General features: G+C 33.1%; 1 protein-coding gene and 1 long non-coding RNA gene across 51 annotated transcripts in view; one reads left to right on the top strand and one right to left on the bottom strand.

Moving 5' to 3' along the window:
* The window catches only part of LOC141376839 (uncharacterized), a 106,397-nt gene extending 102,802 nt beyond the window's left edge, over nucleotides 1–3,595 (top strand). The window contains exon 4 of the long non-coding RNA XR_012388095.1: nucleotides 3,049–3,595. This is a non-coding gene — a long non-coding RNA (uncharacterized lncRNA). The remainder of the gene's footprint in view (nucleotides 1–3,048) is intronic.
* The window catches only part of rbfox3a (RNA binding fox-1 homolog 3a), an 829,029-nt gene that overhangs the window by 94,818 nt on the left and 721,667 nt on the right, over nucleotides 1–12,544 (bottom strand). For all 50 annotated transcript variants that reach the window (XM_073918641.1, XM_068224793.2, XM_073918645.1 and 47 more), the window contains one exon: nucleotides 2,269–2,517. In XM_073918641.1, the coding sequence (XP_073774742.1) occupies nucleotides 2,269–2,517 (249 nt within the window). The remainder of the gene's footprint in view (nucleotides 1–2,268; nucleotides 2,518–12,544) is intronic.

Below are 12,544 nucleotides of genomic sequence, written 5' to 3'. Positions count from 1 at the left end.
ACGTTTGTGATATTGTTAGCCATGGTAAATGGCTCCACGGGGTTTCAGATATGGAGCCATGTGATAGCCATTGCTTAAAGCTTGATAAAATGGAGAGAGGGAAAGCAAAAGATCTCTTTAAATGGAAAAGGATGGTTTTTCTCTCATTGTCTCTTATTTTGGTCTGTGCTTTTTATCTTTGCTTGTGCAAGCTTTATAGTTCTTTTCATTAAAAAAAAAAAAAAAAAAAAAAAACTCTTCTGTTTTTCCCAGCCTCAGTTTCTCTTTATCTCGGTCTGTCTGAATGCAGAAATGTTCAAAATGGGATGTTGTAGACAATCGAAAAAAATGTAAGATGTAAGAAGCAATTCAAAGATGAATAAAAAACATCCTGTGCACAGGGTCTGAAATGAACTTTCAGCAACACCTGCCAATGCCAGTTTACATGCAACACTAAAAATAATTAAACATATGTTACTGTTATTAACACTGTAACTTGTAAAGTACTGTGTGTATTTTGCTTTTAATATTTGCAGAACAGCACAGGTTTTAGAATCAGCATTTTTTACGAGATACAATATGATTACACCGCAATTAGTGCTATTTTTTTTACAATCTGATCACATCCTGTAAACCTGCAAGCTTTCTACTCTTTTTCTGGAATGATTTATTTACCTGTCAATTTTGTTTGACTCTCCTTTGGCACTTTTCTTTAATAACTATATCTAATCCGTGTTTTAATAATTATATATAAATATAATAATAGTATATAAAAATAAAAACAAAGATATTTAATGCTGACTTTTCAGTTAATTTTCCCTGAACTAAACCACTAAATATAAAAAATAAAAAGTCCATATTTACAAATTATATTATTACACATGATATTATTTATATTATATTTTAATAATTATATTTAATAATGAAATATACTGAAATACACAAATGTATTATTATTATTATTACTTTTACTAATACATATTATATTACACATATTATTTAATATCATTCATAAATAATAATTTTTATAATGAAATACACTGCATTTGCTAATAAAATAAACTATACTAAAAACAAAATGTAATGTATTATAAAATAAATTTAAATGTGTTGTTATTATTATTATTATTATTATTATTATTATTATTATTATTATTATTATATTATTATTATTATTATTATTACATATTATATTACACATTATTTAATATAATATATAAATCATAATTTGTAATAATGAAATACACTGCACTCAATAATAAAATAAAATACAATAAAACTAAATTTTATGCATTATATAATATATTTTAATTGTTTGTTATTATTATAATTACATATTATATTACACGTGATGTTATTTTATATAATATTTAAATAATATTTTTTTAATAATGAAATACACTGCATTTACTAAAAAATTAAAATATAATAAAAACTACAGCAATGTATTATATAATACATTTAAATGTATTATTATTATTATTATTATTATTATTATTATTACTACTACTACATTACACATTTTTAATATAATATTTAAATATTAATTTTTAATAATGAAATGCACTGCATTTACTAATAAAATAAAATATAATTTAAACAATATGTAATATATTATATAAAAATAAATGTATTAAAATTATTATTACATATATTACACATGATAATATTTATTATTATATTTAAATAATCATTTTTAATAATGGGATACACTGCATTAGCTAATAAAATAAAATATATTTTAAAAAATGTATGTATTATATAATACATTTACATGTTTTATTATTATTATTATTATTATTATTATTATTATTATTATTATTATTATTATTAATCATTAATATATGCCTGCATGCTGATAATGAGACTCACTAGTGTGCTAATAATTCTGCTTAAAAAGTTTCAAAGGTTCACAGTTAATTTGAGCATTTTATTTACTTCACAATAATCTGTTTATAATAATATTATAACAAATAATACATATTAAACAATCAAGTACAATTTTGAAAACTAAAACCTCATGAGTGTAACCCTAATCCTAACCCTACACTAAACCTGACCCTACATATAATTTAATAAAACAAAACAACAATAAAAAATATAATAAGTGAAAAACAAAACTATATATATATATATATATATATATATATATATATATATATATATATATATATATATATATATATATATATAAAGTAAAATAAATCATTAAATACATTATTTTTTGTCTATCTATCGACAATACAAAAACAAACAAACAAAATAACACATGCAGTAGCGGGCACTCACTGTTAAGCTGCTGGTCCCTGTGAGGGATGGTGTGCTGCTGTCGGTGCCAGGCGGCTCGCTGTGTGTCTGTGTTGGTGTGTAGATGGTGAGGGCCGCCGCATGCTCAGGGACCGGACTGGGCCCTGTGTAGTCCTGCCCAGGGTGGGTGTATTCGCCAGGCAGCCCGTTTTGAGGTGGAGGAGGAGGATACTGAGCTGGGGCGTACGGCTGAGCCATGGCTTCTGGGGGAGCTGGGGCCTCCTGGTTACCCTGGAGAGAAAGACAGATTTTGATCAGCTTTATTCTTATGCATCCCGCTCTAATCCACTGTTTCTGCCGCTTAAAGGAACAATGGCTTCAATGAGACGTGACAAGAGCGATCATTTCTCTGTGTCTGAGTCGTGATAACACATGAAGAGACGTGATTTCATGATAACGCAGAACAACTTCCAGAAGCTGCTTTACCTGACAATGTGAGTCTGAATCATAGAGTGATAAAATACAAGTGATGATATGCTAATATTGCCACCTGCACTTTCTACCATCATTAGCAAGACATCCTAATATTCTTTGAAACGGATCCTTAATTTATCGTCATTTTGTAAAAAAAAAAAAATAACATAAAATAAATAAAATTCTAAATAATAAAAAAAATTCTATCATCATTTACTTATCTTACAATTTATCTTACTTACTTATCTTACTGTTTCTTTTTTCTGTTGTTACATTCCATGGTGTTTTGAATATAATGTTGTGTTTGGCTTCTGTTCTTCCTCTTCTGTTACTATACCTGTTTCTCAGCTAGGTGTGGAGGAGAGGAGGTAAATTAACTGCACCTGCTGCTCGTTGCCCTGCAAGCTTAAAAGCTGATCAGTTGTAAGCCACATTGAAGCTTGCTTTCAGAGTGTGGTCTCTCTCCTGCCCTGCCCTGCCCTGCCCTGCCCTGCCCTGCCCTGCCCTGCCCTGCCCTGCCCTGCCCTGCCCTGCCTTGTTGGCGTTATGAAAGATTATTACCACGGTTGTGGTTGACCTACAAAGGTAAAAAACTTTGTTTTTGAAACTTAACTTTGTGTTTGGAAGCCGTAGATAGGTGGGTGCCACTATATTTCTAAAACCCTCTTTCTTTTGTTTGTTTAGTTAGGTAATAATGTACCTTTCTGTTGTTAATTGTATTTTGTCATTTTTTTTTATTTTTTTATTTTGCCAATTGTATTTTTAGACAGTTTTATTCCCAAACTAGCTAGAGTGTACTTTTGTTTGTTGTTTTGGCCTTCCCCCCTTTCGAAGCCTATTTTTGCTTCCCAGTTTTGTTTTATCATTGTACATTTTTGTTAATAAATTCTTAAACTGAATTTGGTGTGTTGTCGTAAAGGCAGGGGACTGATCCACACTCACCCCATTTGGAAACTTTCACTGTTGCAATCCTAGACATTTAACATCAGGGATAACAGTATTGAAGAATGCTAGTGAAAACAGACACTGACTTCTGTAAAAAAAGTTCTACTATGTAATGTCATGGATACTATTCTTGGGAATATCTTGTACTATGTTCAAGTTTAGAACCACTTGAGTATGAGTAAATGATGAGATACATTCTCATTTTTGTGTGACTGTCCCTTTAAGTGTCCAAAAATAGCTAAATATCACCATGTATAACAGCTTATGCAAGTAACATCAAAGTATGAGTTGTGCTGAATTATGATATTTTGAGTGCTTATATCTAAGGTTCTGAGATGTGCTTTTACAGTTCCAATATTTACATGTCAGATACTAATAAGTATCATTTGGGGCTAAATAATGCATAAAGACATTCCTTTTCATATTTATGCTGCCCCAGTGACAGATGTGTAATTTCTTTTGAGAGTGTAAATATATCAAAAAGTACAACATTAGTATTTATTTTAAAGTGTATTCCAACTCAAATTGAAAATTCCTTCATCGTTTATTCGTCCTCACGTGTTTTTTCTTTTTTTGTCAAAAACAAAAGACGATATCTTGAAAAATGCTGGTTGCTGGAGCCTATTGACTTAATTAGTTGGAAAAACAAATACTTTTAAAGTCAATGTTTTCAGCTTTCTTCAAAATATCTTCTTTTGTGTTCAACAGAAGCAGCTCAAAAAAGTTTTGAAGAAGTAGAGGTTAAGTGAATGAGATACATTTTCATTTTTAGGTTTACTGTCCTTTTAAGTGTCCAAAAATAACTAAATGTCACCATACACTTCACTCAAATTACATGTGTTGAAGTGTTTCTAAACCTATGGAAGTAACATCAAAATATGAGTTGTGAATTCTGATATTTTAAGTCCTAATATGTAAATCTGGTATTGAAATGTACTTTTACAGTTCTAATATTTACATTTCAGATACTAATATGTATCACTTAGGGTTAGATAAGGTACAATGATGTCTCTTTTATATTTAATACTGCCCAGTGACAGATGTGTAATTTTTTTGAGTGTGCACATATTAAAAAATATGATCATTAGTATTTATTTTAAAGTGTAGTTCATTTATTCATTTTCTTTTCAGCTTAGTCCCTTTATTAATCTGGGGTCACCACAGTGGAATGAACTGCCAACTTATTCAGCATATGTTTTACACAGCGGATGCCCTTTCAGCTGTAACCTATCTCTGGGAAACATCCATACACACTCATTCACACTCATACACTATGGCCAATTTAGCTTATTCAGTTCACCTGTAACGCATGTCTTTTGATTGTGGGGGAAACCGGAGCACCCGGAGGAAACCCACGCGAATGCGGGCAGAACATGCAAACTCCACACAGAAATGCCAACTGACCCAGCCGAGGCTCAAACCAGCTACCTTCTTGATGTGAGGCAACAGCACTACCTACTGCGCCACTGCGTCGCCCAAGTGTAGTTCAACTCAAAATTCAAAATCATCGTTTATTCTCCCTCATGTGGTTTCTTTTATTTTTGTCGAAAACAAAAGAAGATATTATGAAAAATGCTGGTTGCTGGAACCCGATGAGTTTCACAGTAGGAAAAACAAATACTCTGGAAATCAGTCTTTCTTTAAAAATGTCTTCTTTAGTGTTCAACAGAAGCAGCTCAAAAAGGTTTTGAACAAGTAGTGGTTAAGTAAACGACAGAATTTTAATGTTTGGGTCATTATGTACAGTAATACATCATCTTTTGAACCAGACTGGAAAATTACATGTTCTTTTGAATCAGTTAATTGAGCTGATTCTGTTCTTAAAGGGTTTATCCAACATGTACAACCTTCACTTGTTCCAAACATGTTTGACTTTCATTCATTTTCTTGTCGGCTTAGTCCCTCTATAAATCCGGGGTCGCCACAGCAGAATGAACCGTCAACTTATCCAGCACGTTTTTACACAGGGAATGCCGGTCCAGCCGCAACCCATCTCTGGGAAACATCCACACACTCATTCATACACACACTCATACACTACGGACAATTTAGTTTACCTAAATTGCAAGTCTTTGGACTGTTTGGGGAAACCGGAGCACCCTGAGCAAACCCACGCAAATGCAGGAAGAACAGTCCAACTCCACACAGAAACGCCAACTGAGCCGAGCCGAGTGGAGATTTGAACCAGCGACCCAGCAACCTTCTTGCTGTGAGGCGACAGCACTACCTACTGCGCCACTGCGTCGCCTTGACTTTCATGCGTTATGAAAAAAAGCTAAAAACCTGTAACCCTTGACTTTCATTGTATTTGCTTTTCCTACTATTGGATGTCAGTGCTAATGGATTTAGCTTTCTTCAAAACCTTCTGTTTTGTGTTGCACACAAAAATAAAACTCATAAAGCTTTGTAACCACTTGAAAGTAAATAAATAGTGAGTAAATTCTCACTATGTAAAGTATACATAAAAATGTTGTAAAATTATCAGCATGTCTATATATTTCCTGACTCATCGTTGCGAACCAACAGGACTTGTCATCTAAATCCTTATTTTCATGTTCAGAAAAGAACAAATAACATCCTACAAATGCGTCAAGATTGAGAAGATGATGTCAGTGTCGTAATATTTGGGTGAAATGTTTGCATGATTTTTCTTCATGGGGTCGTGGCTGCTGAATGTCTCTGTCTGAGCCCTATCATATCAGCTCTCAGAGAACATTAGAGGAGCGCTTGATCATTACAAGCCAACAAACTGGCTTTATAGAGCGGCGCTCGATAGATTTGCAGCCCGAGCGACAGGCCTCTAAATTGCTCTCTTGGCAAGCAGCATGTGCGAGATCAATTAACTGATAAATTTTTGATTATAACCTTTGATTTAAATTACAGGTTTCTAATACAAGCCGCTGTTTCCACCCTTTCGTCTTTTGCCTCATATTCACCTCCCTCTGTTTCAGCCTTTTCTCCGTGTCTCAGCGCTGGAATTAAATGAGTATCTACCCCCTCATTTAGGGCATCTTTCTTTCACTCTGTGTATCAGCATGTAAATGAATGTGCTTTTTTCTTTCTTCTCATCCATTTCTCTCCATTGAGGAGGATGCAAATGAGATTCTTTACTCTGTTGCTTTCCCATTCGTTTTGAGTCAGCGAAGAACACGATGTTTTCTAATCTTATCAACGAACATTAGGATGTGGCGGCGTGTCATTTTTCTCTCTTTCTCTGACAGGTGTCATCATTTGTGCCGCTGGAGACCCGCTTAGCGAGTGTTAGCTTAAAGAGCCACTGAAAAAGTTGCTTGATGAGTGCAATTTTTCTGGCCTGCGTTGACATATTGTCATGGTGGAGTTGGAAGTTGGGATGGGACATGCAGAATAGGGTTAGAAATAACAATACAATTATAATAGTAATTGTAAATTTCTATTGAGTAGCATTTGTCTGGAGCTGTAATTTAATAAGCAGTGAACTTTAACCTTGAGTACATTTTTTAGTGCTGTATCGGTACATTTACTCCACTATTTTTCATTTAACCTGCAGTTTTTTTCTTGTCAATGATGATTGGCTGAGTAGAAACACCAGTCCTGTGATTCCCATCCAATCAGACCACACATAGTAGTAAACCGCATCAAACTGAACAACCTCAAGACATGGGCGCTTTATAAATGCAGCAAACCATTTGGAAGCTTAGAAGTTTCCAAGATGATGTCCAAAATTGTTACACGCAATGACCGAGAGGTTGATGTCACTGATTAGAAGATGATGGATTCCCTCTGTACGATGACTGAAATCGTCAAATGACCCTAAACAATATCTAAAAGCAGTACAGAATGTTATGTTTACACACACACATGCACAAACTGCATGGAAATGCATCGATCTTTCAGAGTGTAAGGCCCACATGGAATCTACATGCACAGAAATCCTAAGATTTCCACATATTTTTAGCCGACGATTAAATCTATTTATTTACTTGTGTAAATGTGTGTAAATTTATATTTAATCAGTTTTTAAATTAATTTTAGTAATATTATTTACTAATATTAAAGTGTTTATTTGATTTAATCACAATATAGTTTGTAAAGGAATATTTTTAGTCTTTTATTAGAGATATTGTATAATATACTTGATTTGTTTAACAAATAAGTGGATCTATTGTAGATCAGGAGTCACCAACTCTGTTCTTGGAGAACTACCTTCCTGCAGATTTCAGTTGCATCCCTGACCAAACACACCTGTCAATAATTATCAAGTGCTGCTTAAGGTCCCACTTTATTGGCTCAGGTGTGTTTGATTTTGGTTGGAGCTGAATTCTGCAGGAAGGTAGCTCTCCAGGAACAGGGTTGGTGACCCCTGATTTAAATGGATATGCATTTTAACCAATGAATAAAAGCTAAAAGCTATTATTTTTTCACAATACGCTTATTATAAGAATTTTTTTTTTTATAAACAAAATTCTCAGCAGAAATAGCAGAAAATGTCAGCAGATTCTGTCTGGCCCAACTCACAATACTTGAGTACTTTTAAAAGGGCTACTTTTTACTCTTACTTTGAGTATTACTTAAAACTTTTTCTATACTTGCACTACATTTTTGGGCGGGCAATAGTACTTTAGTATAATTTTTAGTACTTTCATTTATTTATTACATATATAATATTAGAAAGTATATAAAATAAACTATTGCAACACATGGATGAAAGAAACCGCAATATAGTTTGTGTTTGTTAAATGAATATTGAAGGAATTGAACTTTTTTAGATTGATTACTTTCAAAATATATATTTATATACAGCATTATATAATCCTGTGTTTAGCAACATAAAGTAAATGGATTTTAACTTTTTAAAATACACATAACTATTAAAAAGAATTATTTACAAAATACTATAACATTAAAATTACAAAAATATATAATGGAAATGTTTTAATAAAAAAAAAAAAAAAACTAAAAATATAGGAAAATACATGCCCAGACGTAAAGCACATGCATTTTCTGTAGAAATTGAAGATGATTAATTCCACAGTTTATATTAAAATGTAATATAATAATAATTATTATTAAAATAACATAATTATTTATATATTTGTAAATAATAATTTATTTAATTAAAACTAAATAACTAAATAAGACACTACATAGACTATGCCATAAAGAGTTTTTGTTGTTGTTGTTGTTGTTGTTGTTTTGGGCAAACTTTAGATTGGGACCATACAATAAATATATATTTCCAGCTATATTTCCTTTTGAAAACAAAACAAAACTAAAAACTAAAGCTCCCCCAACCCCCAATATAATATTGATAAAATAAAAAAAAAATAAAAAAATAGATTATATAAAATACTAAGATCAAAAATCCTAAAGATAGCAATATTTTGACTATGTTTAAGTGTGTTAATGAGTGTTTGTTACATCATATGTTCGGAGGGCTTCTTTCAACAAGCATGTGTTTGTGTGTGATGTGAGATGATGAGCAGTACTCATTTAAACAGACTGCAGGTGTGAGTGTGTTGACGTACGAGAGATAATCTCTCAGCGAGTGTATTGTGTGTGCGTGTTTGTAATGACAGATGACCTGGCTAATCTCAGCGGTAAAACACTGATCTCTGTGGGTGTGTGTGTGTGTTTGTGTGTGTGTGTGATGACAGATGAGGACTACTCTCTGGGGCAGAGTGCTGTTGTCAGCACAGGTGCAACTGGGTCATCTGTACAAACTATACGTGTGTGTCTGTGTGTAAATGTGTGTTTGTGTATTCTGCGTGTCTGAATCCTGCTACACTATATAAAAGCTGCTCGCCCCCAGGGACTCATATCAACGTATTAATCTTATACAAATTTAGGACCTTGGAGTTTGACCCCGTCCTCAGAGCTCATGGCAAAGAGAGGCAATAACAGCTCCTTTAAGCAACCTTTGGGTAATGGGAGCTCTCTTACACTCACTTGCTCTGCTTGCTCCTTAATTAATCAAATTCTGATGAGCTTAGAAAAACAGCAGGCACCGCTGGACATAAACGACTTCTCGTTTGGAGCCACACAACAACAACAAGTATTTTAGGCAGACGACAATATTGCTGAATCTTAATTGAGGTAGTAAAATAGATCGCAAATATGCATTTAGGTTTATTAAGATGGAATTTATTGGAATCACAAAATTTCATAATTTCATTTGTGACTATAAATGAAATAAAAGTATTACAAAAAGTCAATTTAATTAAGAAATAAAAGCTGATAAATAATAAAGCATTTAAAATGCAGATACAGCTGGAGTTTTTTTCAACACATTTCTAAACATAATAGTTTTAGTAGTTAATCTCTAATAACTTTTTTTTTTTTTTTTAAATCTTTGCCATGATAACAGTACATAATATTTTGCTAGATATTTTTCAAGATGCCAGTGTTCAGCCTAATGTGGCAGTTAAAGGCTTAACCAGCATAATTAGGTAAACCCTTGTATAATGATGGTTTTTTCTGTAGACAATCGGAAAAAACAATATTGCTTAAGGGGGCTAAAAATATTGACCTTAAAATAAGATAAAAAAATTTTTTTTACATCAGAACTGCTTGTATTCTAGCTGAAATAAAACAAGGCTAAGGCTTTGTACAGAAGAAAAAAAATGATAGGAATTACTGTGAAAAATTCTTTGCTTTATTAAACATAATTTGGGAAATTTGAAAAAGAAAAAAAAAATCACAGGAGGGTCAATAATTTTGACTTCAACTGTGTGTAAATAATATAAAAATATTTTTTTTTAAATGAAATTGTTAAATATCACAAATAAAATTATTTTAGTGTAAAAAGTGTTTTTATTAGTATTGTAAAATTGTAAATATGTAATATATATATATATATATATATATATATATATATATATATATATATATATATATATATATATATATATTATTGAATTGCACTTAATTAAAAAGTATTAAAAACAATAAAACAATCCATAATTATTTTTATTTACTGCAAAGAATGCTACTTGGAGCTTTTTTTCTAGAATTAGTACTTTTTTTAATAGTGTTATTTCTAGTCCAAATATCTAAAAAGTCTTAAACCAGCAAGATTGTTCTATCCATGTAAAATAATAATGCAAATTTTCTCCCTAAAACTATTTTTTCCTTTAAAAAGAAATCCAAAAAATATTTTATTCAGTTTGAAATAAGATTTGTTTGCTTATTGATTATTTTGCTTGGTTTACAGAAAAAAAAACTTAATTTTGACAAAATTCATTCATTAATTTTTTCTTCGGCTTACACACTTTATTTATATGTTTGACGCAATGGATGCCCTTCCAGCCGCAACCCAGTACTGGGAAACACCCATACTCACATTCGCACACTACGGCCAATTAATTTTGTTCAATTCACCTATAGCGCATGTCTTTAGACTGTGGGGGAAACTGGAGCTCCCAGAGGAAACCCATGTAAACATATGGAGAATAAGCAAACTCCATACAGGAATGCCTACTTGTTCAGCAGTGACTCGAACCAGCAACCTTCTTGCTGTGAGGCGGTATTGTTAACCACTGAGCCAAATATTATTGACAAAATAATATCTTTATTATGTAAAAACTATTTTTTGATTTAAAAATGTATAGATATTTGGATTAAAAACAAGGCAAAATCTCAAAGCCTTTTTTTTGCAGTGTAATAATTTTTTAGAACGCATAAAAGCTCTCACATAGCCAGGTTTGAGTGCATCCTGTGATCAAACACAACCCCATTCACTCAGCGTTCCCATCTTTCTCAATGGTCCTATAACACAAGCTAAAAAGCTCATAAATAAAATGACAAAAAGAGAAAATCTCAGCAGAATCTGCCTTTTCAACCGCTGTCCATTACAGAAGGCCAATGAAGAGCCTTAGGAAAGAGCGAGCCTTTCTTTCCCCATTTCTGCTTGATTGTTATTAACCTTTTTTCACTGACTAAGCAGCATTAGGCAGCGGTAGCAGCAGCTTTGGACGGGGAGGGATGCGGTTTAATAGAAGTGGGGAGAAATGCATTAATGTAAATGTAGTGGAAACAATGAGAGGCCCGGCCATTGACATGTTGGCAAACAAATGAGCCTGTCCTCTCAATTAGAGTCAATGCTCCATTATCCAAATGAAAAACGCACTCTTCCGTGGCCAAACAGGGGTGAGAAGGAGTGAGGAGGAAGAAGCCTTTTTATTACTTCTCACTTCCTTCACACTTTCTTACACATGTCTGGAAGTGCCAGGAGACGCTGACGCAACGTGCGATGTGCTAAGCAGCGATGTACAGTTTCATTTGGATGAAACATGTACAGTCTGATGCACAAACACACGCTTACGTGGGGCACCGAACTCAGGTTTTGACAAGCGCGGGTGTTCTATTGATTGGATGTGGAAGTTTGTCTCTCTCGGTCGACATGTCGGTCCGTTTCTTTCTTTCATCGGTCTCCTCCAGTTGCACCACCCAGGCTGAGTCTTACTCTGCGCTAGAGTCAGACTTGAGAAAGAAAAAGAGCGAGGCAGCCATAGCCTGGGGTGGATATTGTAATTCACTAAAACATTAAGCAGTATTGATGCAGACCCCCGTCTCAAAGCGCCGACGGGGGCTGAGGTCTGTCCAGCGGCCTAAAAAACAGTAGATAAAGCCAGATGGGGAGGGGTGGACACGGCGCTAGCATGGGATGTAGGCAGAAACAAGGTGAGCTGATTTGGTGTAGGGGCTCATAGAAAGGCTGATATTTGATCATTATTGCTATGTGTGTTGATTCAGTGTTATTAAATATTGAAGCGGATAGTCAAAATGTTATTTTAACACATGTTATATATTATTATAATTAGTGTTGGGTAAGTTACTTGAATAAAAGTACTCAATTACAAATTACTACTACTCAAAAATTGTAATCTGATTAAGTTACTAATTACTTCATGTAAAAAGT

The sequence above is a fragment of the Danio rerio genome, chromosome 12 (genome assembly GCF_049306965.1).
Source record: "Danio rerio strain Tuebingen ecotype United States chromosome 12, GRCz12tu, whole genome shotgun sequence".
NCBI classification, from domain to species: domain Eukaryota; kingdom Metazoa; phylum Chordata; class Actinopteri; order Cypriniformes; family Danionidae; genus Danio; species Danio rerio.
The sequence above is the reverse complement of the archived record's forward strand: the minus strand, read 5'-3'. Positions and strand labels throughout refer to the sequence as shown.